The 27,257-nt window shown below is 46.4% G+C and overlaps 1 protein-coding gene across 1 annotated transcript in view; it reads right to left on the bottom strand.

Annotated features, from left to right (window-relative positions):
* LOC117350134 (LIM homeobox transcription factor 1-beta-like) overlaps positions 1 to 27,257 on the bottom strand; it is a 41,124-nt gene that overhangs the window by 4,764 nt on the left and 9,103 nt on the right. Inside the window, exons 4-5 of the mRNA XM_033924162.1 lie at positions 1,599 to 1,831; positions 724 to 881 (exon numbers count right to left, since the gene is read on the bottom strand). Coding sequence (XP_033780053.1) covers positions 724 to 881; positions 1,599 to 1,831 — 391 coding nt within the window. The remainder of the gene's footprint in view (positions 1 to 723; positions 882 to 1,598; positions 1,832 to 27,257) is intronic.

The following is a 27,257-nucleotide window of genomic DNA, read 5'->3' as shown; positions in this document are numbered from 1 at the left end:
TCTGAGGAGAGGGTGAAAGGGGAATGAGGAAGAAGAGTTTGGCCAATGTATGTCCTTTCAGTATGGGCAATTTCCATCAGGGTGGGGTGTCAGTAGCATGAGATAGTGAATTGGTGTCAGCAGTGGGATCAGAACTACTGACTGACCTCTGTTCTAGATCTTAATCAACCTTCCCTATGTGGAAAGGCTAAAGCTGCTGGGGCTCTTCAGCTTGGAGAAGAGACAGCTCAGGGGTGATAAGACAGAGGTCTATAAAATATTGAGTGGAGTGGAAAGGGTAGATGTGAATCGCTTGTTCAGATTTCCAAAAATAATAGGACTAGGGGACATGCGATGAAGCTACTAAATAGTAGATTTAAAACAAACTGGAGAAAATATTTCTTCCCATAATGTGTATTTAAACTCTGGAATTTTTGTTGCCGGAGACTGTGGTGAAATCAGTTAGCTTAGCAGGGTTTAAAAAAGGTTTGGATTATTTCCTAAAAGAGAAGTCCATAGGTCGTTATTGAGATGGCTTAGGGAAATCCACTGCTTATTCCTAGGATAAGTAGCATGAAATCTGTTTTACTACTTGGGACCTGGGTTGGTTACTGTTGGAAACAGGATACTGGGCTTGATGGACTTTCTATACTGTCCCAATCTGGCATTTCTCATGTTCCTTCGCTTCTCCCTTGATATACCCTGTCCCTGCCAAGGAGAGCCGGTGTATTGAAGCCACCCTACCTTCCGGCAGGGCTTGGATGACACCTCGAAGGAGGCTTTGAAGGCCCGACGTTGCTGTGTGGTCAGAATCGTGCGTGGGCGTTTGGACCTCCTGTGTTCCTTGCCTTCCTCGCCCCCTTTGCCGTGGGAGTGGCTCCCATCCTCATCCTCACTCTTCACTGAAAGGGGAAAGGAGGTGTTAACGACGCTGGCCGACCCTATCCCCTTCCCCTTCCAATAAGGATGTACGAGTACTTGACATAAGACAGCCTCTGAGTCTTGGCATTTAGACTCCTTCCAAGAAGCCCCCTGTCAATTCACCCCCACAGATTGAGAACTCTTTAAGAATGACACAGGGACAAATTTGTCCCAGTCCCCATGAGTGTTGTCGCTGCACCTGCCCCATTCCTGTAAGCTCTGACTTAACTGCACAAGCCTCGAAAACTTATGATTTTAAAGTGTTTGAGGCTTGTGCAGATGAGGACGGAGCTTGCAGGAATGGGGCAGGAAAAATGTGTCCCCATGTCATTCTCTACTTGGGAGAACAGTATAGAAAACTGAAAAAGGAAATAGTGAGAAGAGTTTCAGCCTCTGATAAGCAGAGCTGGTATTGTGACATCATAATGCCTCATTCCACCAATAAGAGCCAACCTCATCAGTGATGTCACAATGGCTTGACTGTCCTATTCTTGGCTCACTTTCACTACATTATGATTTCTAGAGTGGTGCAGTGTAGAGAATGACACAGGGACAAATTTGTCCCAGTCCCCATGAGTGTTGTCGCTGTCCCTGCCCCATTTCTGTACCTAACCTAAGCTCTGCCTTGCTTTGTGGAACGAGACTTCAAGTCGGCCCTAGTGTTTTTTTAACCCTCCCTGCATCCCCCAGCTTCTTACCGGACTGGGTGGGGGTGGGGCTGATGGCGCTGAGCATCTCTTTTTCCTTCTCGTAGTCGCCACGACAGAGCAGCTGCCCCTCCTTCAACACAAACTCATCTCCCCGCTGCAGCTGGCGTTCACAGGCGCAGCAGCGAAAGCAGGCCACGTGGTAGACATGGCCCAGCACCCGCATTATGAGCTCCGACGGGGCGATTGCCTGCTGGCAGCTGCTGCACTTGGTGGCGAAGAGCCTAGAGGGGGTGAGGTGCAGAGATTTAGAGGAAAAGAAAAAAAAAAATCTATGGACTGGTCTTCCTTGAATCTGAAAGTAAAGCATGAACTGGATTTGCCTCTGGCGGTTGACCTGGGTCAGATGGTGACTCCCTCCACAACTCTTGATGTCATGTTTGCCAACAAATCTCCTGGTCCATAGGCTGATCCAGTTCAGTACATAGAGAGATATGGTTTAAAATCAAAACTACAAGTCCCAGTGGGCCATTGGGCTAAAACAGGCATGGATCAGCCTGTTTGGTGGGACTGGGATGAGATGGCCATGCTAGCCTTAACTTAATACGACGTAGGATTATCAGCTTCCCTTGTTTTAAAAATCTGGGGTTTTGTAGATACTTGTCTCTTTTTTAAGTATTGAAATATGAAATATTTAACATTTCAAACATAATACAATAACTCTTTCTCAAATTAAGGAAATCTCACCATTAATTTCAGAAAAATTACCCTGAATAATGAGAAGAGTCCTAAAGCAAGAACAGCCCCCCTACCCCCACCCCCAACAAAACAAAAAATTAATATTCAAAGAATCGTAAACTAATCATAAGCAGCCCAAAGAAATTAAATTTATTAATCAAATAATCAGGCTTTTCCCATAAGCACTGCTTCCATGCCAAGTTACATGGCCCTTACACGAGAGCCATAAAAAAAATAAGTGATTCCCCCCCCCCCCCCCCAGCAAGTTCCCAGGGGCTTAACTGGATACTCTTATGGCCCTGGGCAACCAAATGTCCTTGGTCTGATTGTGGCTTATTTGTGAACAGGCTGGGCAGGTCAGTCCTGGATCTACGATGTCCCTTTCCCCTCCTCATCACTCAGTTGCTTCACCCTTTTGGATTACCCATAGTCAAAAGAATGGATTTTTTTCGGAGTTGCCCTCCAAAAAGAGGTAAGGGGTGAGAAGAATGGTGTTGTGCAAAACTGACACCTTCCACCTCATCTCACTGGCTTTTGCACACTTCGTGGATACTGCAGAGAGGAACTGGACTAGGGAAGCATAGGGTGTGTTTCATTTGACCAACTAACTTGAATGATCATGGATAACATCAGTTGGTTATCTTCCAGTCACCAATCTAAAAAGCCAACATTCTGGTCTCTGCCATGTGTCCCTCCATAGTAACATAGTAGATGATGGCAGATAAAGACCCGAATGGTCCATTCAGTCTAACCAACCTGATTCAATTTAAAAAAAAAAAAATTTTTCTTCTTAGCTATTTCTGGGCAAAAATCCAAAGCTCTGCCCGGTACTACTGAAGTCTCCGTCAAAGCTTACTCCAGTCCATCTACACCCTCCCAGCCATTGAAGCCCTCCCCAGCCCATCCTCCCCCAAACAGCCATTTACAGACACAAACCATGCAAGTCTGCCCTGTACTGGCCTTAGTTCTTCAATATTTACTATTATTTTCTGATGTCAGCATTCAAGAGAATGCCGTTTCTTAATAAACATATTTTGGATATTCAGTCCTTCAGCCTTTCAAACAGTATTCAAGGTGGCTCACATCATTATTGAAATTCAGGTACAACGGGATCCTTCTTCCGAGGGCTGACAGTCAAAGCCTGTGGTAATGTAGCAAAGAGGGAGAAAGCAACTTGCCCAAGCCTGCAAGAAGACTTGGTGGAAGAAGTGGGATATTTTTAGCCTTTTCACTGCCCTAACCCCTGGGCCTTTGGAAAACTCAGCTGGCAGTGAGAGCAGAGACAGACACCAGGGATTGGGGGCATTTTATTTCCAAAGGTCGCTTCAGAAGGCCCCACTGCCCTTTTCCCGGAGTTAATGAAGGACTCCTTTGAAATCCCACTGTGTGTTTATCGGATAAATGAACAATATTCTAAATCACGGATCCCCCTCTCTAGCCTCACAAACAAGAAAAGATAGAATTAAGAGGGCTGAGATGGAGCAGATGTTCTAATTTAGATCCAGGACAAGGAGGGGGGGGAACACCAGACACTTACATGAAAGTTGGAGCTGGAGTACGGGAAGTAATTAAACCAGGATAAGGTAGGGCTCTTGTTCAAACACCATCACTGGGGAGTGGGATAAGGGTAATAAGACAAGGCAGGGTTAATCCTATGGGCAAACTCCAGGGTATTGGGGGGGGGGGGAGTTAGCTGTAAGACACAGAGGGCATTTTCTTTGGCACAGGCACTGTCTCTCTTGGTGTGAACATTGGGGGTGAAAATTATTCCCCCTATTGAGTGATGGGGAAGCAGGGTAATGAGAGCAGCATTTTGTGCCTCCACCTGGGGCAAATATAAGATGTGCTGGAGGCATCAGAGCTTGGGGGTCTCCCCTTTTTCCAGTCTTGTGGCTGCCATTGTACCCCAGCAATAGCCACTGGAAGGAGTTACCCCCACTTCCCAGGTTCATCTGAGAAGCGCGGGTGGGGGTGGAAAGGTGGACGTTATTATTGCTACCCACTCTTGGCTTTCTGTGCACCGAGTGGATCCACAGCCCCCCTCCCTTAGAAAAAGTAGGGACCCTATTTTGTTGTATGTGTTGGGAGCAAAGCCTGTCTTGAATTGACCATTTTTTTTGTGTGTGTGTGGGGGTGAAATGTCCAAACTTAGCAAGTGGGAGAGAATAAAGTGAAGTGGGTTGGGGGTGTTCCTCATTCGTATACGTTCTGTGCCCCCTCCCCACATCACAACTCAATTACAGGCCCCAAGCCCTTGTGGCGCTGCGTTAATCGCAGACAGCACGCGGCCAAGATCTCATAAACTAAGTGTCAGCTCTCATTACATGAAATTAAAATTCTGAGCCCCCCATCCCCCCCTTCCATCTCAGGAATTCCTAAAGAGGTAGTTTTTAATATCGCCAAAATCCAGTTAAGTCACTCTGATATGTCTGATGTTGCTGTAGAAACAGGAGACCCAGTGCCGGTTCCTGCAGCCGAGGAGGGAGGGGGCCATGAGAACACAAGAAGTGCTGAATGCAACTGAGAAAATGGCTCTCCGGTATTTTCAGCCCCTGCACCCTTTGTATTTTGCTGGAGTTTTTAGGTGGTATTTTCAGCCCCTGCACCATTTGTATTTTGCTGGAGTTTTTAGGTGGTATTTTCAGCCCCTGCACCATTTGTATTTTGCTGGAGTTTTTAGGTGGTATTTTCAGCCCCTGCACCATTTGTATTTTGCTGGAGTTTTTAGGTGGTATTTTCAGCCCCTGCACCATTTGTATTTTGCTGGAGTTTTTAGGTGGTATTTTCAGCCCCTGCACCATTTGTATTTTGCTGGAGTTTTTAGGTGGTATTTTCAGCCCCTGCACCCTTTGTATTTTGCTGGAGTTTTTAGCTGGTATTTTCAGCCCCTGCACCATTTGTATTTTGCTGGAGTTTTTAGGTGGTATTTTCAGCCCCTGCACCATTTGTATTTTGCTGGAGTTTTTAGGTGGTATTTTCAGCCCCTGCACCATTTGTATTTTGCTGGAGTTTTTAGGTGGTATTTTCAGCCCCTGCACCATTTGTATTTTGCTGGAGTTTTTAGGTGGTATTTTCAGCCCCTGCACCATTTGTATTTTGCTGGAGTTTTTAGCCGGTATTTTCAGCCCCTGCGCCCTTTGTATTTTGCTGGAGTTTTTAGGTGGTATTTTCAGCCCCTGCACCATTTGTATTTTGCTGGAGTTTTTAGGTGGTATTTTCAGCCCCTGCACCATTTGTATTTTGCTGGAGTTTTTAGGTGGTATTTTCAGCCCCCTGCACCCTTTGTATTTTGCTGGAGTTTTTAGCCGGTATTTTCAGCCCCTGCGCCCTTTGTATTTTGCTGGAGTTTTTAGCTGGTATTTTCAGCCCCTGCACCCTTTGTATTTTGCTGGAGTTTTTAGCCGGTATTTTCAGCCCCTGCGCCCTTTGTATTTTGCTGGAGTTTTTAGCCGGTATTTTCAGCCCCTGCACCCTTTGTATTTTGCTGGAGTTTTTAGCTGGTATTTTCAGCTCCTGCACCCTTTGTATTTTGCTGGAGTTTTTAGGTGGTATTTTCAGCCCCCTGCACCCTTTGTATTTTGCTGGAGTTTTTAGCTGGTATTTTCAGCCCCTGCACCCTTTGTATTTTGCTGGAGTTTTTAGCCGGTATTTTCAGCCCCTGCGCCCTTTGTATTTTGCTGGAGTTTTTAGCCGATATTTTCAGCCCCTGCACCCTTTGTATTTTGCTGGAGTTTTTAGCTGGTATTTTCAGCTCCTGCACCCTTTGTATTTTGCTGGAGTTCCCTCTGCTATTTTCAGCCCCTTCTCTATCTGCATTTTGGCAGAGCACTCTGGTATTTTCAGCCCTTGCGTACTCTGAATTAAGCATCAAAATTAATCCCCCTGTGATGAAAGAAGTGGGTTGGGACATGAGTGGAAATTAAGGATTCTTCGGGCTTTGCATTAGTGAGAATGAGGTGTATACCTGGGTACCAAGGACAGTGGTGGAAGATGTCACCTTGTGTGCCCCTTATGGTCAGAAGCAGCCCTGGGCAGCCATAACACAAGGCTTAAGTGGGGAGGATGACTGGACTGGACACTAGGTGGGGGGGAATACAGTTGACACAGAAACATAACCGCCCCCCCCCCGGCCTTGGCCAACCTGAACCAGGGAACAGTAATCAAAGCAACTTTGCAGTTTTGCAAAACTTCAGACGATGATACCACAGAAATACGATCTAGTGTAAAAAAACAACTTCAGGTAACTAGGACGGACAGATCCAGTCTGGGTGTGCCCCAGTGCATGCTGGAGTTTGTAGTTCCGGGACCCTGAAATTCCATGCATGTACAGGGGAAGTGAAAGCGGTTTCAGTCATCGGGTAGCTCTAGGCCAGGGGGTGGATGAGGAATGTCTTTAACCCTATATGTCATGTCTGTCTGTCCAAGTTAGATTGTAAGCTCTTCTGAGCTGGAACCATTAAATGTCAAAATATACAGCGCTTCGTACACCTTTCAGTGCTATATAAGTGATAAATAGTAGTAGTAGTAGTAGATATGTTCTTTTTCATGACCCTCAATCCTGGCTGAGACCCAGGGAGAGCTGGAGAAAGCTGAGCAGAGAGGAGGGGAGGGGAAAATGTGAGAGAGCCTGTCCATACCCCAGAGAGCTGATCATCCTCAGCCTGACTTTATCAACAGGTTCAAATTGGCCGTGGTCAGTTTTATCCTGGAATAACACACAGATCCTGGTTTCACTAAGTGACAGAGCTTTTGTAAATGGGGTTAAGCCACCCAGACGCATTCAGGAAATCGGAATGGACGGAGACTCCTGAGCAGGTTAGAGGTCCATTTAATTCTTCTTTGCAAAGCCAGAACGCCCCCCCCCCCCACCCATGGTGCCCCTTTCTATCTCTTTTGCAAAAATAACATAGTGTTATGGCTACTGCTGACTTTCCTGTGACTGAAAATATCACATCTCCCCCCCCCCCCCACCCTCAGAACCCTTACAAGTCTACGGGAATGAGGAATATTACAGCACCAGGAATGAGAGAAGGCGCGTGAAGGCTTCATCTGGAGCCTTGGGGAGGGTTAAGCCCCCCACCCAGCACTGATATTACAGCACAAATCCCCCCTCCCCCAGCTTTAATCTGATGAAGGCTGTTATTACATTTCTCAGACCTTTTGCTTTTATTAAAATTTCCCGGCATTCGCAGAGACAACGTTGCTCAGCTTGGAAAGAGAGAAAGAAAACGGAGGGGGGGAGGGGGCTGCAGTTCCTGACGAGAGCCAGCTATGTTCACACACATAAGGGTGTCCTTCCTCTCCGCCTCAGTTTGGGTGATGTCCTTCTGTATCTGCTTTGTGAACCCTCAGAGATGCTTAGTTGTATGTGCGCCCGTGATCTGCGTCATCCATGAGGAAGGGGGGAGGGGTTGGCAGTCATGTTCAGGCGTGAGATCACATGTGCCCTGGGGTCCAACTGGCACAAAGGGAGGGAAAAACCCTAAGGACACATAAACCCCCCACTGAATGGCCCAATGGTGATGGCAGTGGGCTGTGAACCATAGTAACATATAGTAACATAGTAGATGACGGCAGATAAAGACCCGAATGGTCCATCCAGTCTGCCCAACCTGATTCAATTTAAAATTTTTTTTATTTTTTCTTCTTAGCTATTTCTGGGCAAGAATCCAAAGCTTTACCCGGTACTGTGCTTGGGTTCCCACTGCCGAAATCTCTGTTAAAATGCCAGAGTTCAAATCCCACCACTGTTCCTTAGAGCAGGAAGAAGCTTAGGCTAAAAGCCCTCTGGGGACAGGAAACTACCTGATTGTAACTTATCTGGTCCTAAAATCCGGCATCCCCTGGTCCCCCTTTTCCTCCCTCATATCAATCCTTTAGTATCAGTAGGAATACACAACCCTGTAGAGAAACAGAGAAGAGGCAGTTCCTGCTCCCCAGAGCTTATCATCTCGCCAATCACCTGTCCATCAGAATCCGCTCCGACCACTGCCTTCTTACCAGCTCATCAATTCAGCTGGATTTTCTCTGGCTTTATTAGACGTCTAGGAGTGATTACAATTAATATTCTCCGGCTGGAAAAGGCTCCTTATCTGGTAGCCAGGGGTGATATTACGCAGCCTGATGGTATCCCAGTCCAATATCCGGTTCGTCAGTTTCTCATATCCTGTTGCCTGCTTGAATTCAGGGGTTGTCAGAGAGAGGGGGAGGGGGAAGGGGGAAGAGGGAAGAATTGGAGATAAGGAGGAGGGGGTGGAGTGATAGAGCAAAACTGAGAAGTAGGGACCCTGGAGGGATGGGAGGGAGAGAGGGTGAAGATAGAAAGAAAAAAGAGGGAGACAGGCATAGAGGAAAAGTGAAAAGCGAAAGACCTAGGCATGATGGAAATGGAGGGAAAAGAGAGAACAGGGAAGGAGGAGCGAGGTGGACCTTTTCTGTTTCAGAATTTATAACCAGGGAATGGGAGAAGATCATTGAACAGTCATCACAATTACTCTATCGCCATTTAAGGAAGAGACAGACATAAAGAGATTAGATGGAATCCAAGATCTTATTGATCAGGGAGAGAAGGTGGGGACGGAGGACTTTCCCCCAGAGCTGACTTCCCTACAAGGCTGATCGGAGGCTACTGCTGGACTTAGCACAGAGGAAAAGCATGCCCACACACTCAGAGAGGGATTAGGGTTCAGGTACAGCGAGATAAGCTAACACATCCCTGAGGTCACACGTAGAGAACCAGGGATTAGAACTCAGGTTTGGGAAGAGAAAGTGATTCATCTTAAGATCCTACACAGAGAGTCAGTGACCGAGCCGGGGATTAGAACTGAAGTTTGGGGAGAGAAAGTGATTCATCTTAAGATCCTACACAGAGAGTCAGTGACCGAGCCGGGGATTAGAACTGAAGTTTGGGGAGAGAAAGTGATTCATCTTAAGATCCTACGCAGAGAGTCAGTGACCGAGCCGGGGATTAGAACTCAGGTATAGGGAGAGAAAGTGATTCATCTTAAGATCCAACGCAGAGAGTCAATGACAGAGTCGGGGATTAGAACTGATGTATGGGGAGAGAAAGTGGCTCACCCTGAAGTCACAGTTCTAGAGTTGACTTTGTTTAATGCCACCCCCTTGTGTCAAAGAACCAAACTTAAAAATACGTAGAATGGCTTTTTTTTGTTTTTCAAAAAGCAAATTTCAAATATATGACAGTAAACTGCATTTAATTACAGTACAAGAAAGGGGATAATTTGCAACTCATTCTTCTGTCAATGTTAAAGAAAGGAACAGAAATTGGATCGCACCAGAGGGCTGGATTTATTAAAACCACTGCTGAGGATATTTGCATATTTACCTAATTTTGCCATGATTAGGAAACAGCTACTGTTTAATTTCCTGGGTTTGCTCGAGATGGGTGCGGAGTGAGTCAGCCCTGCTTCCATCGCTCAAGATAATTAAAATGGCCAAAAGTCCCCGTGAAGCTATCCAACTCGGGGCATTGTGGTGAAACAGGGCTGAAACGAACCTGAGAACCCAGCTAGAATCAGAGAACGATAAGGCGGAAGAGACATCAAGAGATCACACGGGGGGGTGCTAATGCGTACCTAACACAGCCAAAATGGCTTATGACGGGATGCATTAAAACATTCCGTGCTAGTTTTGCCATGCGCGTGTGCTAACCAAAAGCTAAATATATTTTTTTTGTGAGGGCGTGTTATTCTTACATTCATTTCAGAAAATTGCTAAAATCGATATTATTCACAAGATTTCTAGAGAATTAAAAAAGGTTAATGTCTAACCTGTAGATCGCTGGGATTGTCCAGTATTTTTACTCTTTGCGAACTGCATCGATCCGAGAAGTTTTGCGGTCTAGAAATGTAGTGTAATATATTACCATGCGCCAACCGGTTAGCGCCCGGATAATGCGAGAGCCCTTTCCGCTTCCAAAACAGGTGGTAATTTGCGTACTATTTACTCAACCGTCTCTCTCCTCTCTCCCCCTTCAATCCGTTCAAAATGCTGCTGCATGACTCATATTCCACGAGACTTTTTGATAGGACACCTAAGTCCGACTTTCCTGCAAGACGTTCAGAGTCGGGGGGGGGGGGGGAGGGGGCGGTAGGTGGAGATACGGCCATTTTCAAAACCGGCAAAGCCGCTAGACTTTTTTTTTTCTCCCCAAAAACGCCTATTTAGACGTCTTAGCTACCGAGATGTCCATCTTTAGGAGGCCTAACCTTATTCGCCATTTTCGACCACAAAAACGCCCAAGTTCAAAATGTCCAGATCCAGACTCTTTGTATGTGGGAGGGACCAGCATTGTAATGTACTGGTCCCATATACATCCCAACAGAGCAGTGGGGCACCTTAGAGGGCACTGCTGTGAACTTCACATAAAGGGTGCCAGATGTACATCTCACCATAACCCCCTTATAATTTATGCTGAGCCCTCCAAAACTCTCCTAAAACTTACTGTACCCACCTGTCTGCCACCCCACTTGCCCTTATGGCTGCAGGGGGCACCTATACATCAGTATAGTAGAGTTTTGTGGGTTTCTGTGGGCTCAGACTTTCTACCATAAATGTAGTGGTTAGAGTGTCGTATGGGCCTGGGTCTTCCTCTCTATGGCTCATTAGCCCATGCACCAGGGCGGTACTTGGAGAGACCTCCCAGGAAAGGGACTTGGGAGTTCTGATTGACAAGTCCACGAAACCATCTGCACAATGTGCTACGGCGGTGAAAAGGGTGAACAGAATGCTAAGAATGATCAAGAAGGGGATCACGAACAGATCGGAGAGGGTTATCATGCCGCTGTACCGGGCCATGGTACGCCCTCACCTGGAGTACTGCGTACAGCACTGGTTGCCGTACATGAAGAAGGACACGGTACTACTCAAAAGGGTCCAGAGAAGAGCAACTAAGATGGTTAAGGGGTTGGAGGAGCTTCCGTGCAGCGAGAGATTAGAGAAACTGGGCCTCTTCTCTCTTGAAAAGAGGAGACTGAGAGGGGACATGATCGAAACATTCAAGGTACTGAAGGGGATAGACTTAGTAGATAAGGACAGGTTGTTCACCCTCTCCAAGGTAGGGAGAACGAGAGGGCACTCTTTAAAGATTCCGTACAAACGTAAGGAAGTTCTTCTTCACCCAGAGAGTGGTGGAAAACTGGAACGCTCTTCCGGAGGCTTTTATAGGGGAAAACACCCTCCAGGGTTTCAAGACAAAGTTGGACAAATTCATGCTAAACTGGTGAGACTGGACTCAATTGGAGCACTGGTCTTGACCTTGGGGCCATCGTGTGAGCGGACTACTGGGCAGGATGGGCCATTGGTCTGACCCAGCAGCAGCAATTCTTATGTTCTTACTAACCTTTCCCAGACCAGACCAGGTGCTGCTGTGTTAGAGACAGTTATGTCAGTGACCAGTGGGGGGTGGGGGGGCATGCCTTAATCTTTTCAGCGGTCATCTAGTCCAGTGTTTCTCAACTCGGTCCTGTCAGGTTTTCAAGATATCCTCAATGAATATGCATGAAAGACATTTGCATATAATGGAGGCAGTGTATGCAAATCAAGTTTATGCAAATTCAGTGTGGACATCCTGAAAACCTGTCTGGTTACTCTAGGACCGAGTTTGTGTTCCTTTTTGTCACTCAGACACTTTTAAAACAGGTCGAAGTTCCGTCCTGGACGTCTTGGGAAAGGTTCGATTGTTGTCGCAAGACGTCCAGGTCCAACCATGCCCACAGCGTGCCCATAATACACCTCCAACACGGCCTTTCGAACTTTAGATGCACAGCAGCTAAGAAGTCTAGCAAGACGTCCAGAAAGTCTTGGTGAGAAAAATGTCCTAGTACCGATTGATGCCATTTTAAAGATGTCATTGATTTGAAAATGCCCCCTAATAGTGGAATTGGCAAAGTTTCAAAGAAGAGCGACCAAAATGGTAAAGAGGATGGAACTCCTCTCGTATGAGGTCAGGGCTTTCCAGCTTGGAAAAGAGACAATCGAGAGGGGATATGACTGAGATCTACAAAATCCTGAGCAATATAGAACGAGTAGGAGCGAGTCAATTTTTCACCCTTTCAAAAGGTTAAAAAAAAACAGAGAAAGCTAAAGGAAATTACATGGAAATACTTTTCAAGCAAATAGGAGGAAATGTTTTTTCACTCATAGAATAGTTAAGCTCTGGAACTACTTGACAGAGGATGTGGTTACAGCGGAAAGCGTAGATCGATTTATAGAAAGGGTTGGACAAGTTCCTGGAGGAAACATCCATAGTCTGCTATTGAGACAGACATGGGGGAAGCAATTGCTTATCCCTGAGATTGGTAGCATGGAATCTTGCTACTATTTGGGGATCCGGAATCTTGCTTAGTCTTTGACATTCTGGAATGTTGCTACTATTTGGAGATTCTGCATGGAATGTTGCTACTATTTGGGGATCCGAAATCTTGCTTAGTCTTTGAGATTCTGGAATGTTGCTTACTCCTTGAGATTCTGGAATGTTGCTACTATTTGAGGATTCTGCATGGAATGTTGCTACTATTTGGGGATCCGAAATCTTGCTTAGTCTTTGAGATTCTGGAACGTTGCTACTATTTGGAGATTCTGCATGGAATGTTGCTACTATTTGGGGATCTGGAATCTTGATTAATCTTAGAGATTCTGGAATGTTGCTACTATTTGGAGTTCCGGAATCTTGCTTACTCTTTGAGATTCTGGAATGTTGCTACAATTTGGTGATTTCGCATGGAATGTTGCTACTATTTGGGGATCCGGAATCTTGCTTAATCTTAGAGATTCTGGAATGTTGCTACTATTTGGAGTTCCGGAATCTTGCTTACTCTTTGAGATTCTGGAACGTTGATACTATTTGGGGATTCTGCATGGAATGTTGCTACTATTTGGGGATCTGGAATCTTGATTAATCTTAGAGATTCTGGAATGTTGCTACTATTTGGAGTTCCGGAATCTTGCTTACTCTTTGAGATTCTGGAATGTTGCTACAATTTGGTGATTTCGCATGGAATGTTGCTACTATTTGGGGATCCGGAATCTTGCTTAATCTTTGAGATTCTGTTATGTTGCTACTATTTGGGGATCCTGAATCTTGCTTACTCTTTGAGATTCTGGAACGTTGCTACAATTTGGGGATTCTGCATGGAATGTTGCTACTATTTGGGGATCTGGAATCTTGCTTAATCTTAGAGATTCTGGAATGTTGCTACTATTTGGAGTTCCGGAATCTTGCTTACTCTTTGAGATTCTGGAACGTTGCTACAATTTGGGGATTCCGCATGGAATGTTGCTACTATTTGGGGATCCGGAATCTTGCTTAATCTTTGAGATTCTGGAATGTTGCTACTATTTGGGGATTCCGCATGGAATGTTGCTTCTATTTGGGGATCGGAATCTTGCTTAGTTTTTGAGATTCTGGAATGTTGCTTACTCTTTGAGATTCTGGAATGTTGCTACTATTTGGGGATTCCTCATGGAATGTTGCTACTATTTGGGGATCCGGAATCTTGCTTAGTCTGTGAGATTCTGGAATGTTGCTTACTCTTTGAGATTCTGGAATGTTGCTATTATTTGGAATTCTGGAGTCTTGCTTACTCTTTGAGATTCTGGAACGTTGCTACTATTTGGGGATTCCGCATGGAATGTTGCTACTATTTGGGGATCCTGAATCTTGCTTACTCTTTGAGATTCTGGAACGTTGCTACTATTTGGGGATTCCGCATGGAATGTTGCTACTATTTGGGGATCCTGAATCTTGCTTACTCTTTGAGATTCTGGAACGTTGCTACAATTTGGGGATTCCGCATGGAATGTTGCTACTATTTGGGGATCCGGAATCTTGCTTAATCTTTGAGATTCTGGAATGTTGCTACTGTTTGGGGATTCCGCATGGAATGTTGCTACTATTTGGGGATCCAGAATCTTGCTTAGTCTTTGAGATTCTGGAATGTTGCTACAATTTGGGGATTCCGCATGGAATGTTGCTACTATTTGGGGATCCTGAATCTTGCTTAGTCTTTGAGATTCTGGAATGTTGCTACTATTTGGGGATTCGGCATGGAATGTTGCTACTATTTGGGGATCCGAAATCTTGCTTAGTCTTTGAGATTCTGGAATGTTGCTACTATTTAGGGATTCTGCATGGAATGTTGCTACTATTTGGGGATCCAGAATCTTGCTTAGTCTTTGAGATTCTGGAACGTTGCTACAATGTGGGGATTCCGCATGGAATGTTGCTACTATTTGGGGATCCGGAATCTTGCTTAATTTTTGAGATTCTGGAATGTTGCTACTATTTGGAGATTCCGCATGGAATGTTGCTACTATTTGGGGATCCAGAATCTTGCTTAGTCTTTGAGATTCTGGAATGTTGCTACAATTTGGGGATTCCGCATGGAATGTTGCTACTATTTGGGGATCCTGAATCTTGCTTAGTCTTTGAGATTCTGGAAAGTTGCTACTAGTTGGGCTTCTGCCAGGTACTCGTGACCTGGATTAGCCACTATTAGAAACAGGACACTGGGCTAGATGGACTACTGTTCACCTCTTTCCTTCTGTCGTACTCTCTATCTCTCAGGATTCTATAACAGCCCCCTCCTCAAATTATTTTCTGCTTTTAAAGGGTGTGTTTGTGGAGGAGGGGGATCCGAGTTCCCACTTATGTTACAACAAATACCAGTTCTCCAATCTTGGCACTGAAATTAGCCTCACTGAGTCTTGGCTTCAGAGCCCTCTGGCATGTTCAGCCAGGTGGAGGGGGGAGAGTGTAAAGGTCCCATTTATCAATGTCCAATCAATCAATTCTACTTATTATCCAGTGCCGCCCTCCCTCCCACCCCAAAAAAAAAATAAAAATCAGGCCACTTAAAATTAACACCTTCCTTCCTGTGTACCGGGGTTTACACTTGAATTCAGTTGGCGTAACTCCTCGTTCTCAAAATTAAGCACTGATCCTGGCGTTACATGCTAATTTTATAAAAGACACTGGATTTGAGTGTCGTTTGCTGAATCCAGCCCAAAATGTTTTCCATGATGACATTTAAGTGCAGAATAACATTTCAAGAAGGGGCATAGATTCAGTTTTTTTCAGCCCCTGCAGCCTCTGCATTTTGTTGGTTCCTTCTCTGGTATTTTCAGCCCCTGCAGCCTCTGCATTTTGTTGGTCTCTCTTTTGGTATTTTCAGCCCTTGCAGCCTCTGCATTTTGTTGGTCTCTCTTTTGGTATTTTCAGCCCTTGCAGCCTCTGCATTTTGTTGGTCTCTCTTTTGGTATTTTCAGCCCTTGCAGCCTCTGCATTTTGTTGGTTCCTTCTCTGGTATTTTCAGCCCCTGCAGCCTCTGCATTTTGTTGGTCTCTCTTTTGGTATTTTCAGCCCCTGCAGCCTCTGCATTTTGTTGGTCTCTCTTTTGGTATTTTCAGCCCTTGCAGCCTCTGCATTTTGTTGGTCTCTTCTCTGGTATTTTCAGCCTCAGCAGCCTCTGCATTTTGTTGGTCCTTCTCTGGTATTTTCAGCCCCTGAATCCTCTGCATTTTGTTGGTCTCTCTTTTGCTATTTTCAGCCTCTGCACTCTGCATTTTGTTGGTCCCTTCTCTGGTATTTTCAGCCCCTGCATCCTCTGCATTTTGTTGGTCTCTCTTTTGCTATTTTCAGCTTCTGCACTCTGCATTTTGTTGGTTCATTCTCTGGTATTTTCAGCCCCTGCAGCCTCTGCATTTTGTTGGTCTCTCTTTTGGTATTTTCAGCCCTTGCAGCCTCTGCATTTTGTTGGTCCCTTCTCTGGTATTTTCAGCCCCTGCAGCCTCTGCATTTTGTTGGTCTCTCTTTTGGTATTTTCAGCCCCTGCAGCCTCTGCATTTTGTTGGTCCCTTCTCTGGTATTTTCAGCTCCTGCAGCCTCTGCATTTTGTTGGTCTCTCTTTTGGTATTTTCAGCCCTTGCAGCCTCTGCATTTTGTTGGTCCCTTCTCTGGTATTTTCAGCCTCAGCAGCCTCTGCATTTTGTTGGTCCTTCTCTGGTATTTTCAGCCCCTGAATCCTCTGCATTTTGTTGGTCTCTCTTTTGCTATTTTCAGCCTCTGCACTCTGCATTTTGTTGGTCCCTTCTCTGGTATTTTCAGCCCCTGCATCCTCTGCATTTTGTTGGTCTCTCTTTTGCTATTTTCAGCCTCTGCACTGTGCATTTTGTTGGTCCCTTCTCTGGTATTTTCAGCCCCTGCAGCCTCTGCATTTTGTTGGTCTCTCTTTTGGTATTTTCAGCCCTTGCAGCCTCTGCATTTTGTTGGTCCCTTCTCTGGTATTTTCAGCCTCAGCAGCCTCTGCATTTTGTTGGTCCCTTCTCTGGTATTTTCAGCCTCAGCAGCCTCTGCATTTTGTTGGTCCCTTCTCTGGTATTTTCAACCCCTGCACTCTCTGCATTTTGTTGGTCTCTCCACTGGTATTTTCAGCCAAGCACCCTCTGAATACTGTCGATATTTCCTCTTGCATGCTAATATAGAACTCCATTTTTGTCACCTTTGGTGAAAGCAGATGGCATTACAGAAAGGCCAAAGCCGGCCCACCTCGGCAGCACTGGGTACATCATCCTCTCGACTGCTCCTGGCAGCATCATTGTCCACAGCCAGCCTTCCTCAGCTTAGGAAAAGTGGTAATGTGTAGCACAAAGCTTCCTCTCCTGTCAAGAGGGAAACCTAGAGCTCCTTTTCATAGGCTGCTTAATGATTAACATTGGGGTGCAGAGCCTGCGCCAAGTTATTTAATCCTGGCTCAGTCACCCAGAACTCTCTACACAGCTGCCAGAATCCTAGACTTTTATTCCCCTTTAAAATCTACGGGGTTGGGTTTGTTTTCAAACAGAGGACCTGAAGTCCTTAGAATGTCTCATGTGGACCTGCCTTCAAATTCATTAGGTAAGTTATGAGATTGGCTTAATTCCCTTTTGTGGTCTGTTTGACAAACAACTTGTTAAAACTGGTGGTCAGATATGTCGTTTTGGTGGCCTCGAAACTTAGTGGTTCTGTGGCTAGTGGCTGATTCAATCCTGGTAGCCAGACTGATTTTTGCCAGGGCACCTCTGAAGTTCTGACTGTCATTCAGCTATGAAAAACTGGTACCAGATCAGTTTTCGCATTGGTCGTTGATCACTGGATTTCCGCAACGCTGCGGGGAATCTTTTGGAGGAAGAAGCCTTCGGTAGACCTGAAGTGCCACTTTCCAGCCTTGGGCAAACAAATCCTCAGACGATAAGCCCATTTGGTCAATAATAGCCATTGTGAAACTCTGGGCTATGACTGTATTAAATTCTGTACCATTTAGATCAATTAAAATCCCTTTTACCGTGTACCAGGTCAGTACTGCAGAGAGGCTGTGGATCAGAAAGCACAGGATGTGCTGTTTGCAACTTGCATGACTTCAGACAATATCTTAAATCAGTATTTCCCAACTCTGTCCTGTGGGCACAGCTAATAGGTCTGGTTTGACACGCATGCAACGCATATTTGAAAACCCAGTTAGCTTGGTGTGCCTCCAGAAGAGGGTTGGAAAGCACCGGCTGTCTTGGAACAGAGAAAAGCATGAACACATCTTGAGCTTCAACATTCATTGCCGCTCTGCAGTAAAGGCATATATTTAAATAAACTTCAGATGACAGGGAAAGTACACCTTCCAGTCCAAACTCCATTCTGCTTGTGTTTAAGGATCTATAAGTGTGACCTGAGTTCTCATTTATCCTGCTATTAATATTTTTCTTATTTGGCTTTTGTTTTTGCAGACGCGGTGAATCAACCTCCACCCTGCCTTTCAACAGCCCGCTCTCCCGCTTCCTCCAGAGAGAGCTGGGAACCCTGCGTATCAGTTTCTAGGAACCTATGTTTGAGACCATGGAGTGGGATGCAGGGGAGCGGCTGGAATGTGAATTATTAGCTTATCTCCACTATGTGACCCCAAGGAGTGATACTTTATCTCTGCCTACCTCAGTTCTAATCCCCTCCTCTGCCACTGACTCTGTATGTAACCTCAGGGTGAATCACTTTATCTCCCTGTGCCTCAGTTCAAATCCCCGCCCTGTCACTGCCTCTATCTGATCTCAGGGTGAGTCACTTTAGCTCCCTGTGCCTCAGTTCAAATCCCCGCCCTGTCACTGCCTCTATCTGATCTCAGGGTGAGTCACTTTAGCTCCCTGTGCCTCAGTTCAAATCCCTGCCCTGTCACTGCCTCTATCTGATCTCAGGGTGAGTCACTCTAGCTCCCTGTGCCTCAGTTCAAATCCCTGCCCTGTCACTGCCTCTATCTAATCTCAGGGTGAGTCACTTTATCTTCCTGTGCCTCAGTTCTAATCCCCGGCTCTGTCACTGCCTCTATCTGATCTCAGGGTGAGTCACTCTAGCTCCCTGTGCCTCAGTTCAAATCCCTGCCCTGTCACTGCCTCTATCTGATCTCAGGGTGAGTCACTCTAGCTCCCTGTGCCTCAGTTCAAATCCCTGCCCTGTCACTGCCTCTATCTGATCTCAGGGTGAGTCACTTTATTTTCCTGTGCCTCAGTTCTAATCCCCGGCTCTGTCACTGACTCTTTGTTTCTGATCTCAGGGTGAGCCACTTTATCTCTCTGTGTCTCAGTTCTAATCCCCAGCTCTGGCTCTCTGTGCGACTTTGGGTCCTGGGTTAGAATTTACTTCCTTCTCACACAACTGCTTCCATAGTCTGGGTATTTCCACTGAATTTAGGGGAGACATTCCTAGGGGAAGGGAGATGGGAGAGCAGTCATAAAAAGGTACACAGCCATTAGATTTTCAATTCGACATAGACTAATTTTTCAGCAAAAATCTTCTGGTAGAAAAACTAGGGTGCAAACTTTGCATCCACGAGCAATTGTCCAGGGGAAGGTTTCCATCAACTGCACCTTTGAACATTAGCTCCAGGGTCTGTGGGCGTTTGCTTTCCATCATCGAGGGCTGTTTGAAACATCCACATATAAGCATTTCTGATGGCCAGTCAAATTTTATCTCTGAAGTAGCACTCTTGTGCATTGCACCGTGTAATGAGGTGGAATGCCTGAGCAGGCCACAGGAGTTAAAATACTGAGCATGAAACAAGCCGCAGGAAGGATGAGGGGGAGTGAATATGATTAGACATCCCAGGAGAGCAAGCTGCAGATTTCAAGATCACCTTTCCTTTAGCACTGCATACACATCTGGAGGGGAAGGGGGAAAGACAGGTCTCCTAGGACAAGCAGGATGAGTCAGCCACATATGGGTGTTGTCCCAACAGCTCCCAATTTGCGGATAAGCTCTCCAATAGCTCCGAGAGATTTTTTTTTTCTCTGAGCACGTGCAGTGCCCGGGCCCCACTGGGCATGCCCGAGCCCTACCCTTTTCGTCCTGCTTCCCCCTAATCCCCAGTCTTTAGTTTCCGCCCGTTCCCATCGGTCGGATTTTCTACAGCTCTCCATTACTACTTTTCTACTCATCACATTGAAGATGCCTGAATCATCTAAAGAAACAACTGGGATGCAGGAGAAGGATGAACACACTGGATCCTCATGAATTGTGCGCCCACTGATTGGATCCGGGGCTCGAGGTTTCCGTGTTGCTTGCATTGTGCGCACATGTCACCACGTGCACGCAAGCTAAGAAAGAGGGCACTGAGAGACTTCATGAAGAGAAGTGAGGCCCGAGAATCTTCCTCCAGCAGCCATCCTCATCGGAATGCAGCAGCGGGGGATCCACAAGCTACAGCGGCAAGGAGCCTCCAGGATGCCCTGGCTCAGCTAATCCCCCCGCCTGCACTCGGCCCGGCAGAGAAATCTCTCCCGGAGTCCCTGCATGCTTCCGCGTGCAGCCAGCCCCTGCAGGGCAGCCGATAGGAGTCTTACCAGACCGAGAGATCTCTCCCGGAGTCACTGCATGCTGCCGCGTAAAGCCAGCCCCTGCAGTCAGCAGATCGGGGTTTTCGCCCTCCAGACTGAGAGATCTCCCCTGGAGTCCCTGCATGCTGCCACGTAAAGCCAGCCTCTGCAACCAGCAGATCGGGGTTTTCGCCCTCCAGACTGAGAGATCTCCCCCGGAGTCCCTGCATGCTGCTGCGTACAGCCAGCCTCTGCATCGAGTCTGCAGAGTCTGCAGTTCAGACCTCCCCCCCCCTCATGTCGGGAACGAGGAGTCTGCCTTTCACATTAGCTTTTCACATTTAGCTGAGCAGGGTCTCAGCAACCAGCCATGATGGAAACCGCTGGCAACCAATTGCAACACAGGGTTTTCCTTCCTCCCCGGCAACAGGGGCAGTCCCGGGGAACTCTTCACAAAGCATGTGCTGATGTCATCAGTGATGCGGCATGTCAGACCACGCCTCCTTAAAGGTGGGGGTTTGAAACTCCTCAGCCTAAAGAGCTGTTTGCACTTCAGATACGTAGGCAGAGAATGCTTTTCCAGCCAGCATGAGGGACTCTGCTACTATTTATGATTTCTATAGCACTGAAAGGCATATGCAGCGCTGTACAGTTTAATATACAATAGGCAGTACAGCAGGAGAAGCCCACATAGGAGGCATCATCACTCCTCTTTCTCTGCCTCCAGGCACAGTGGGAAACGCAGCCAGGTGCACTGGCACAGATGAAGGGGTGCATCCTGCCCCCTTTCTGCAGGCTCACCCCGCCTCTCAAGAAGGACAGGGAATGTCGGCGGGGAACATGGAGCCACCCAACCAGTCAAGTGGAGCAGCACATGAACCTGCGAACCACCAGGGGCGGGACCAGCAGCAACAGTTAATCCTCCTGCTGACCCAACTCCTCTCTCAGCGGGCAACACTCCCCCCAATACCCTAAATAACAAAAAAACAAACAAACCCCACAAACGAGGACTCACCCCAAGTTCCTCCAGAAACTCACAGCCTTTCTCAAGATCCACGTGAGTGGACCACCAGTACCCAAGACAGAGTACTACAATGCCTGAACTACCAGTACCCAAGACAGAGTACTACAATGCCCGAACTACTACAGGCAGGCGGTGGCGATTCCAGTCCACAAGAACCTCCTGGACTGCAGAGACGAGATATGGCAGACTGGCAACAGGTTCAGGGCAACAGGTCTCCTTTAACACTACAGACAGACTTGGAGGGGAAGGGGGAAAAGACAGGTCTCCTTTAATACTACAGACAGATTTGGAGGAGAAAGGGGGAAAAGACAGGTCTCCTTTAATACTACAGACAGATTTGGAGGAGAAAGGGGGAAAAGAGAGGTCTCTAATACTACAGACAGATTTGGAGGAGAAAGGGGGAAAAGACAGGTCTCCTTTAATACTACAGACAGATTTGGAGGAGAAAGGGGGAAAAGACAGGTCTCCTTTAATACTACAGACAGACTTGGAGGGGAAGGGGGAAAAGACAGGTCTCCTTTAACACTACAGACAGACTTGGAGGGGAAGGGGAAAAGACAGGTCTCCTTTAACACTACAGACAGACTTGGAGGGGAAGGGGGAAAAGACAGGTCTCCTTTAACACTACAGACAGACTTGGAGGGGAAGGGGAAAAGACAGGTCTCCTTTAACACTACAGACAGACTTGGAGGGGAAGGGGAAAAGACAGGTCTCCTTTAATACTACAGACAGACTTGGAAGGGAAGGGGGAAAGGCAGGTTTTCTTAAAATTGGCCACACTGATTGCAACCCAACAAAAAGGCAAGTCTCCTTAAAAAGCATCTGTCACCTTTGAGAGGTAAAAGCGGCTGGACTTCCTCCCTCACCTCAGAACCCCCTTTATTCTTTTTCGCTGAGGGCCAAACCAGGGATGTTGTACGAGGCAGAGGCCAGGGAAGAGACAGGAACCTGAGGTGGGGGGCACGAGATGTAAAGGAGGGCAAGTGGGGAGGATGGGGGGGAGCAGACCCTGCCAGAACTGTGATTCAGGCTGAGAGAGTGGGAGGAGGCATCCCACGCCTTGGCAATCTGTCCAGGCAAGTAACATCAAAGCCAACCACCTCTCAAGGTCTTGGGCATCCACAAATGCTTGATCATCTCTTAACCAGCCCCCTCCCCCTCCCCCAGCCAGACAACTCCTTCTGAACTTCTGAAGTTTGATAGACTCATGTGGATTCTTTACACTAGAGCCAAAAACCGTGGCTTTTAAATAACTCTGCCAGAGACAGAACAAACAAGGGCATTCAAAGTCCGCCTGGCTTTCATTTTTATGACGGGGAGAAAGTAAATTATTTTTATCTCTTCAAAGCTGTGCAACAATTATAGTTCAAAACAAGTCAGGGGCTGGCTGTGCTGTTTGTCATCAGAAGCAGCACCGTCCTCCTCTTTTCCCTCCCAGACATGCCTAAATTATGAGTACAACAGGAACAGTTCAAGAAATAGTTCAGGGGAAGAGATGGCAGCACTCTGAGACAGCCAGACTATGACTACAGCACGGACGGCTGCAAAGAGACTTCAGGGGAGGAGAAAACTTCACTAACCAGAGGCATGGGTAACATGATAACTGAATAAAGAGAGGCAAATATTAAATAAATGTCATTTTTCTGTCAAGAATATTGGGGGGGTGGGTGTCTCTGATTATGACTAGGAGAGAGTGGGAGAGGTGTGGGAGGAAGGCAACGTTGCAGTCAGGTGCTAGAAAGAAGCAGTGTATGTATACTGGCCAGGTACCAAGTGGGAGATCTTTCAGAGTGCTTCAGATCAAGAGGTAGCCCATCCTGTGTATCCTTTTGTGCCAGTTTCCAAAAAAAGAAAGACATGGGGGCAGCCTCTGCTTGCCCTGGATCGGTAGCATGGAATGTTGCTACTCCTTGGGTTTTGGCCAGGTACTAGGGACCTACATTGGCCACCGTGAGAACAGGCTACTGGGCTTGATGGATCATTGGTCTGACCCAGTAAGGCTATTCTTATGTTCAAGTTCCTGGAGGAAAAGTCCATAGTCTGTTATTGAGAAAGACATGGGGGAAGCCTCTGCTTGCATGGAATGTTGCTACTCCTTGGGTTTTGGCCAGGTACTAGGGACCTGCATTGGCCACCGTGAGAACAGGCTACTGGGCTTGATGGATCATTGGTCTGACCCAGTAAGGCTATTCTTATGTTCAAGTTCCTGGAGGAAAAGTCCATAGTCTGTTATTGAGAAAGACATGGGGGAAGCCTCTGCTTGCATGGAATGTTGCTACTCCTTGGGTTTTGGCCAGGTACTAGGGACCTGCATTGGCCACCGTGAGAACGGGCTACTGGGCTTGATGGATCATTGGTCTGACCCAGTAAGGCTATTCTTATGTTCAAGTTCCTGGAGGAAAAGTCCATAGTCTGTTATTGAGAAAGACATGGGGGAAGCCTCTGCTTGCATGGAATGTTGCTACTCCTTGGGTTTTGGCCAGGTACTAGGGACCTACATTGGCCACCGTGAGAACAGGCTACTGGGCTTGATGGATCATTGGTCTGACCCAGTAAGGCTATTCTTATGTTCAAGTTCCTGGAGGAAAAGTCCATAGTCTGTTATTGAGAAAGACATGGGGGAAGCCTCTGCTTGCATGGAATGTTGCTACTCCTTGGGTTTTGGCCAGGTACTAGGGACCTGCATTGGCCACCGTGAGAACAGGCTACTGGGCTTGATGGATCATTGGTCTGACCCAGTAAGGCTATTCTTATGTTCAAGTTCCTGGAGGAAAAGTCCATAGTCTGTTATTGAGAAAGACATGGGGGAAGCCTCTGCTTGCATGGAATGTTGCTACTCCTTGGGTTTTGGCCAGGTACTAGGGACCTGCATTGGCCACCGTGAGAACGGGCTACTGGGCTTGATGGATCATTGGTCTGACCCAGTAAGGCTATTCTTATGTTCAAGTTCCTGGAGGAAAAGTCCATAGTCTGTTATTGAGAAAGACATGGGGGAAGCCTCTGCTTGCATGGAATGTTGCTACTCCTTGGGTTTTGGCCAAGTACTAGGGACCTGCATTGGCCACCGTGAGAACGGACTACTGGGCTTGATGGACCATTGGTCAGACCCAGTAAGGCTATTCTTATGTTCAAGTTCCTGGAGGAAAAGTCCATAGTCTGTTATTGAGAAAGACATGGGGGAAGCCTCTGCTTGCATGGAATGTTGCTACTCCTTGGGTTTTGGCCAGGTACTAGGGACCTGGATTGGCCACCGTGAGAACGGGCTACTGGGCTTGATGGACCATTGGTCTGACCCAGGAAGGCTAGTCTTAGGTTCTTATGAACTAAGAATCAGGGAGGTTCCTGGGTTTCAGATCCCAGTGTGACCCATCCTGCACCTCAGCTCTAACCCTCAGCTCTGTCCCTGACTAAATGACCATGGAGGAAAAATTGAAGCGGTACAAGGGTGGGGGGTGCAGAGACCGTGCCTGGGGTGGACGCCCCCCCTCCCCGCATCAAGTTCTTTTTACTGCGCAGTGCATGCATGCAAATGGGCAACTATACCTTGGGACGCCAGTGCATGTCTCGTAGTAAGCCTTTTCAGTGTGTGCTAAATGCCCACTAGCGCTGAACACAGTTTATTAAAAGGACCCCTATATGTGCTTTGGGGTCCTTTCACTAAGGCATGCAGGGGCTAAATGTTAAGACGCCCATAGGGGAGTTTAACATGTGCTAAATTGCTTAGGGCACCTTAATAAAAGGACCCTTTTATCTCCCTGCGCCTTAGCTCTGTCACTGACTCTCTGTGTGACCTTGGGTGAGTCGCTTTACATCCCTAGGCCTCAGCTGACCCTGCTATTTCCAGAATCACGGCTTGACGAGGCCCTAAGCGCTGGTGCCTAAGGTCCTGTCAGAATCGCAGCCAATAACGCTGAAGTCTGGTGCTGCCCCTAACCACACCCACTTCCGGGTTTTCACCTCTCTATGCAGGGACCTAGGTGCCAGTGCCGGAGGCTTTTTTTTGTTTTGTAATTATGGCGTGGTCAATTACCGCTTTGTTTAGCACCAATTAAACCAATTAAATTAGGCGGCAGTAGGACTCCAGCCGCTGCCTATCTTCTGGCACCCTGACAAGAAATGTCAATGCATATAGATTACGTTTCTTTGACCCAATGATCTGTTTAAAATAAAAATATCTTTGGGAAAATCAACTTCCAATCTAATATACCCCTTCAGTTTAAGTTTCAGACACTAAGAACTTGATTCTATAAATGGCGAGAAACTCTTAGGCCCCTGTCAGCGTGGTTGTCGTGTACAGAATCACGCGGTGCCTAATAGACCCCTAAGTCATACTATGCCTATTCTCTGCCCCTAACCACACCCACTTTTAGAGTAGATGGAGTTCTGTTTAAAAACATTTTTTCATGAGCTTTTAATGGCGTGGTGAATAATCACACCAATTAAGTTCATTAATCAATTTTGAGTTCCGCGTGGAACTCAGCTAGGCATCCCCAATCTATGCGCCACTTATAGAATTAGGCCCTTAACACATTCCAGAAGCATCCACGCTCAGGTTCAGCCTTTATCTAAGAAAGTGTCCCCTAGTGTGAACCTTTATGAGTCCCAGAAACTAGTAAGACCTCCTTCATAGTCACAGCTTCTATCAATTCAATCGCTCTTCCTACCAGGAACCATTTTTTTTCTGTCGAGGATGGCAAGCTAGGAGCCACGGGGACAAATGTTGCCAATTATCTGGTCATGAAGAAGGAGCTGATTGTTCCATCACCCTCACCAATGTTGATCAAAGAAGTTGGGATCTGCTCTGCTCCCAGCTGTCAGATGTCTTTCTGCATAACCGACTCTGACCCCTACAAGCTGCCTAGGTATATCACAGGGCTGATGGGTGGGATTTATGGATCTGGAAGACCAGGTTAATCATTCCTCCTGGTGTTTCAAAGGGAACAAGCACCTTTTCCAAGTTCTGATTATATGCTCTTTCTGCACTCCTCAACAAAGCCATTGCCTAGTAAATATATTCTCACTACCTCCAGCCTGAAGCTGTGGAATATACATGAAGGAATAGTGTAGTTACTTACCTGTAACGTAGGTTCTCCGTGGACAGCAGGATAGTCAGCCACATATGGGTGTTGTCCCAACAGCTCCCAATTTGCGGATAAGTTTTTTTTTCTCTGAGCTATTGGAGAGCTTATCCGCAAATTGGGAGCTGTTGGGACAACACCCGTATGTGGCTGACTCATCCTGCTTGTCCTAGGAGAAATATTATGACACTGTACTATGAACTGGAAATAAACTGGTCTAACTCAGAACAGGAGTTCTTAAGTTCCTGTGATTTTCAGCTACCAAAGTAGTTATAAAATCTTACTTTTAACCTTTACAACAAGACTAAATAATCAACCGGAGTTTATTAACAGACTTTTAATTCTTTATAATTCTTCAAAATCGCTTTGCTCAATGTCACAAAATCTTCTCGGCATCCCTTCCTTAAGATTAATCAACACGTCGCGTTCCAATAATTTTGCTGTCACTGCGCAATGAATCCAAAATAAAACAATTTAAATCAAAATTAAAAACATTTTTGTCCCAGGACGCCTTTGGACAAGAATTGTCCTCTTAAGGACAAAAATTTTGTTATTGTTTTTTACCCTAACCTACTGTATTTTCCTGTCATGTTTCGCTTTCTCTTTTACGATTGTAGTTCTTTCCTATTGTTTGTCTTATTATGTCTTGGTTGTATCTAGTATCCCTGATTTTTAATCTGTTTTTATGTAAATTTTATATATTGTACACCGCTTAGAAATTTGATTAAGTGGTTGAAAATTTTTTTAATAAACTTGAAATTTGATTTAATTGGGCAATCAAACGAGAGAGGAAAGCAAAGCATATATTCCATCCTCAACATGCTCCTCGGGACCCTGTCGTCTCTCTCACTGATGTCACTTTCTATACACGTCAGCGGGAGGGACAACGTGGTTGTGAGGAGCACGTTAAGTAACATAGTAGATGACGGCAGATAAAAACCCAAATGGCCCATCTAGTCTGCCCAGCCTGATTCAATCTAAAAATTTGTTGGGGTGGGGGGGGTTTCCCTTCTTCTTAACTAT

Source organism: Geotrypetes seraphini, chromosome 16, assembly GCF_902459505.1.
Source record: "Geotrypetes seraphini chromosome 16, aGeoSer1.1, whole genome shotgun sequence".
Taxonomy (NCBI): Eukaryota; Metazoa; Chordata; class Amphibia; order Gymnophiona; family Dermophiidae; genus Geotrypetes; species Geotrypetes seraphini.
Note: the sequence above shows the minus strand (reverse complement) of the source record. Positions and strands in the feature narration are given on the sequence as shown.